At 38.2% G+C, this 5,876-nt stretch overlaps 1 protein-coding gene across 1 annotated transcript; it reads left to right on the top strand.

Annotated features, from left to right (window-relative positions):
• The first annotated feature begins 241 nt into the window (after window positions 1–241).
• On the top strand, window positions 242–5,353 carry LOC140744538 (uncharacterized). The gene is made up of 3 exons (XM_073076171.1): window positions 242–2,721; window positions 3,154–3,629; window positions 5,325–5,353. Exons 1-3 carry the CDS (start codon window positions 242–244, stop codon window positions 5,351–5,353), a joined length of 2,985 nt encoding a protein of 994 aa, XP_072932272.1.
• The last annotated feature ends 523 nt before the right edge of the window (window positions 5,354–5,876 follow it).

Genomic DNA, 5,876 nt, shown 5'->3' on the forward strand with positions numbered 1-5,876 from the left:
TATTAATGTTCCTCAAATTCCACTAAACCCTTCTTTTCTACATGCCTATCACCTACAAAACTGGTCCTTCGTGCCTAATTTTACCACGACTATGTTTCATACTCCTCCTGGTGATAAAAGGGAACTTAGTGAACGCTCTGAAAGTGAGCATGTGGTTGCCGCGGGGAACAATAATAGCGGACAAAGGGTTTGTACAAATGAAATGGTAAGCTCACAAATCCCTTCGCAACAAAATTTACCGATGCCATCAAATGTAAAATTAGAAGTTAAACGAGAGAAGATCGCCTCGGCGTACGCGTCATCTATGTCAACGTCGTTTTCAAACGTAAGGCGCAAGCAGCTTGAGTTGGCTGCAGCTGAAGCCAAGGCAAAGATCCAGCTTGATTTAATTGAGAAGAAACTAGAATATGATTTAGCTGCGAATGATTACGAATCTGAAATTCATGCGCCACATAGCATACATTCATCAAGATGTCGTTCGAATGCTAGCCGAGGTCATGATTGTAGCAGTAAATCACTGGTGAACGAGTGGATGGAGCAAAACGAGGTGCAGGAGTCGCCTATTCTACAGGCGGCAGCGACAGCGACGGAGGCAGCGCGGATACCTACAGTATACCCGATTCGTGCACAGGCTCAGGGCCCTCCTGTCGACAGCATACTGCAGCTCGCGCATACATTGAAGGACATTATGGTAACTTCGTCTACTCAACAGGAAGAACGTTTACTCACACGATTATCTACACCGCGTGAACTACCCAGCTTTGCTGGTGACTATATTGAGTGGTTGCACTTTAAAAGTGCATACGAGGAATCTACTCGTGTATGCCATTTTAGCGACTCTGAGAACTTGTGGCGTCTGAGAAGAGCCCTTAAAGGTGAAGCTAGGGAGACAGTAACGGAGCTGCTCATAGGTAACACTTCACCAGATGTCATTATGGAGGCATTACAATTGAGGTATGGCAATGCTGATATTATTATTCAACATCTCATCTCTCAAGTTAAGAAGCTCTCACCGCTACAAAATAATTATCAACACGATATTATAACTTTTTCAATTAAAATAAGTAATTGTGTTGCAACCATACATGGTTTACACAAACTTGACTATCTTCGTAGCCCAGAATTGTTAGCAGCGATATTAAACAAGCTACCTAATATATTGTTAAGCAAATATACTGATTACGCTTACACAAGAATGTCGTCCGATATGCCCAAACTCCAGCTCTTAGCGGCATTTTTGAAGAGGGAGGCTGAGATGGTTTCAGTTGTTGGTGTATCACAACTGCGAGAGTTTAGAAAACAGCCTCTATCTTTAGAAACGCAACCTATTAAAAGGTTTGAAGATAAACCTCGTCTTAGTGGCTACAATCGACCTGTATTTGCTACGGCCACGCGGGCTGAGAATCCTTGTAAACTTTGTAACTTTTGTAAAAAATCTATTCATTTGTTACCAGACTGTCGAGCGTTTAAAAGGGCCATGAGGAGAGATAGATGGAGATATGTCAAGACTAATAATCTATGCTATTGTTGTTTACTAGATAGACACGAAAGTAGTAGTTGCACCGCTGCCGTGTGCAATATAAATAATTGTGGATTCCCTCATCATCACTTGTTGCACTACAATAAGCCTAGCGCCACGCAAACAACATCAGCTGCGGAGCGGGAGGAAGAGCCGTCACCATCACAACATGGTCAATGTGGACCATCGTCAACATTGGGCGAAACAGTGACTCACTCCCTCGTCCCCGCTACGCAAAGTACAGTATTACTTAAAATAGTTAAGGTAAATTTACGTGGGCCTAAAGGTATTGTAAGTACTTATGCTTTATTAGATGATGGCGCTTCTATTTCTATGATAGATAAGGGGTTAGTGCAGGAGTTAGGTCTTACGTCATCACAGAGTAGTTCTATTAAATTTATTGATGCCTTTGGTGTTGAAGTATTTCAATCGGACGCTCCGAAAATATGTACTAATATTAGTGGCTTTTATGAGAATCAATGTTATGATGTAACTTTGAGGCAGGTTGTAAAATTAAATTTACCTAAACATAACTTGTCACCTATTAATGATATTAAATGTGGTCATTTGTTACCTATAAAAGATATTGTTTGTAAAGAATGCATAGTGCCTCGCCTGCTAATAGGGGAAGATAATTATTTTCTAATCGCGCCGTTACAAATTCGTCACGGTAACAAGCAGGAACCTTATGCTACGAGATGCCGTTTGGGGTGGTGTATTCATGGTTGCCTTGGTCTCACTCACTCTTCCGTGAACGCACACACATTTCATCTCGCTCATTCCGAGGTGCACGAACATTCAACAGTTATTAATGAACTTAATGATTTGATTAAAAAATCCTTTGAGTTAGATTCCATTGGAGTATCGAACTTACGACGTGAGAATACGGCACATTTGAGAGCGGTACGTATACTAGATGAAACTGCACGTCAAATAGGTAAGCAATGGGAGGTAGGTTTACCCTTCGTCAAGGATGAATTCTGCATGCCTGACACCTATGATTATGCCCGTTCCAGGCTTACAGGTATTATGAAAAAAATTCAGGCAGACAGCAGTTATGGGGAGAGATACCGGAAGGAAGTGCGGAAGCTCTTCGACCAGGGCTACGCTCGAGAACTAGATGAGTCAGAACTTTCGGCTAGTCACATTTGGTATCTGGCTCATTTTGGGGTTATGAATCCCAATAAACCCGAGAAACTAAGGTTAGTATTTGACTGTTCTGGAAAGGTAAAAGGTGTTTGTTTAAATGATTTCCTTCTTACCGGCCCTGATTTATATAATTCTTTATTAGGAATTATGTTACGTTTTCGGGAACATATGATTGTTGTAATGGGGGATATTAAAGAGTTTTTTAAACAAATAATTCGCGATGAGGAACGTTCTGTTCATACAGTAATCGAATGTAATTCTAATTTATCTTTGCCTAACGAAAATAATATTTCGAGTTGGATTACATTAATACGAGCAACGGCTAGGATATTGCTTTTCATTAGAAAATGTCAGCGAAAAGAGTGCACCTTAGACATTTCTCTAATGAAGGAGGCAGAGGAGCTGCTGATAAAAAAGTGCCAAAGCGATAGTTTTGGTACCGAATTGTCGTATTTGAAGCAGAATAAATCGCTTTCTTTTAATAGCCGCTTGCTGCAGTTATCACCATATATTGACGAGTTAGGTATATTAAGAGTGGACAGTCGTATAGACAAGGTAGCAGGTGTGAACCACCAAGCACGGCGGCCTACTATCTTAGATGGTCAACATAGGACTAACCTTCGAGGCGCCGATACAGAGATGAGACGTAGCATAGCCGAGATTAACACGGTGTCAGTTCGGGAGGCTGGAGCCGTACGCGGCGTGGATTGGCGCTTCATTCCGCCAGGTGCTCCTGAGATGGGAGGCAGCTGGGAGCGGATGATTCGAACAGTTAAGTCTTCACTGAAGGTTATTTTAAAGGAACGCGCACCTCACCCAGATACTTTGTCTACGCTGTTAGCTGAGGTAGAGGCCTTGGTTAACAGTCGACCCATCACACATGTTTCGAGTGACCCCTACTATCCTGAGGCGCTTACGCCCAATCATTTTTTGATTGGAACATCTACTAGCCCTCAGTTTGGTAAGTATGACGACTCTGACTTATGTCTACGAAAAAGATGGCGAGTTGCACAGAGACTAGCGGACATGTTCTGGGTTCGCTGGTTGAAAGAATATTTACCAACTTTATTGCCACGTCAAAAATGGACACAAGAAGCTAGATCCCTTGAGGTAGGTGATTACGTTATCCTTACCGAGTCTAATCAAGAGAGAGGTCACTGGCGTCACGGAGTAGTGAGTGCGACCCATCCAGCTAGGGATGGACGCGTTCGAATAGTAGATGTGCGTACACGCACAGGCGTACTGCGTAGGCCGGTGACACGCGTCGCCTTACTATCACCACGGGACTGTAGTGCTATTTAGCTAGCACTAAGGAGGCAGATATTGTAGGCGACGCACTATTTGCTTATTTATATTATTATTTTTGCGCAGAAGGTTTTAATGTATTTTTCTTTTAATACGTTCTTATGTATATTGTTTTTTTGATGTCATTGCTTCCTTCAAACGTTGTCATTAAATTTTCATCGGTTCTTCTGGCTTTGTCTATTAATGTTCCTCAAAATTCCACTAAACCCTACTTTTCTACATGCCTATCACCTATACTTAGTACTTAGTTGGTATGCCTTCTTAAATAAATAAATAAATAAAAGCGTGCCGTATATAAAATGGAACTGAAATGTTTTTGAATGTTTAGTTAGACAAAGTATGATTTTGTCTGCCACGTCCCGAGTCTGACACGTTCAATGTCTGTAGATATCACTCATATACTTAACGTAGATGGATACTAATGATATTCGAAAATCCGTCGCCTAAAAGGACTTAATAAATGAAAGCAGAAAAACTATTCATCATATTCCCGAAGAAATATACATAGTTTCTGCGAAAAATAACAACATTTTACATTAGCCCAACACTAGAATCGAAAACGAGACATTCGAGTAAGCAAAATATTTAAGAATCAAATTAGTTCATTAAACTTACGAATAGGTCATAGTAATAGGTTAATTTACGAATAATTAAGAATTAATATAATTATTGAAAATAATAAAATAAATAATATCATCATAGTTTCAAGCGAGTAAATAAGAAGCGATGACGCTTATCGCTAATAGCTCGATATGTTACAAGTGAACGAATAATTAGGACGCCAACTGATGTGATGTCTATGATATAATCATTCGTTTAGTAACACTGTTATTAATGATTTTATTTAAATTACTTACAGATAGGCATTGGTATTCGACTTTATCAGAAAATGACAATTGAAATGATGTCGAAATATTAGAAATAACGAGCATTTTTTAAAGATTATTTTGTCTAAGTCTTTAAAAATTAGTGTTTTGAAGTTTTTTAGTAGATTATAAAGTTTTTATTTTTTAAAAAGCTTGTTAAATCAAATACTCATTGAAACAATGGATACAAGACTTTTTTTAACCACAGACAGTAGAAAGGTAGCCATAGAATCATAGAGTATACCTACATACCATGATACATATGTGCATTACTAATAAAAGTGTATTAATTTGTATGTCCCATAATTTAAACTAAAATTTCAATAAAATAGTGCAATTCTTTTTTAGACCGTTGTCTATTAACTTCTATAACACCTTCTCTCGACAATAACAATGTTAAGTATTTTATATTGTTTTATTTATTCATTCACATTTTTTGTATATCATCATTATCGATCATTACCCATAATTTGATCTTGAAACAGGTTCAGGCGACAGAATAAACAGTACGTGAGACCGTAAAGTTGTTAATAGGAGGCATTGTGGCGTGTTAACCGTGTTTATTAGTTTAAAACTACTTTGCAAAAAGGGCTGCACTGGGAATCGAACGAGACTAATTAGTGGCAAGGCTCAAGTGGTCAGTACCGTCCACAGAAACATTTATTTATTTATTAACTCTTTATTGACCATGTTAAAAATGTGGTGCAAAAGGCGGACTTAATGCTAAAATTTTCTCCCAGTCAACCTTAGGGATGTGCAGAAAAATTAAAGGCGGTACAACTATACTAAATAATAATAATAATAATAAATAGGAAATAAAATAAAACGATAAAAAACATCAGCGCTTAATTATAATTTGTATGTATGTGAATCGTGTTATTGTATGATAGCACTTGTTATTAGTGTAACTAAAATAATTTGATAATAGTATCAGAACTCATTTTTCGAGACGAATAAAACGATATCATATCAAGTAATATTCGAATGTATTATATTTGTAACTGTATATGATATTATTATTTATAATTTATAACCAC

This window comes from Epargyreus clarus, unplaced genomic scaffold (genome assembly GCF_041222505.1).
Source record: "Epargyreus clarus isolate Ecla_fem2 unplaced genomic scaffold, WU_Ecla_fem_2.2 ptg000002l, whole genome shotgun sequence".
NCBI classification, from domain to species: domain Eukaryota; kingdom Metazoa; phylum Arthropoda; class Insecta; order Lepidoptera; family Hesperiidae; genus Epargyreus; species Epargyreus clarus.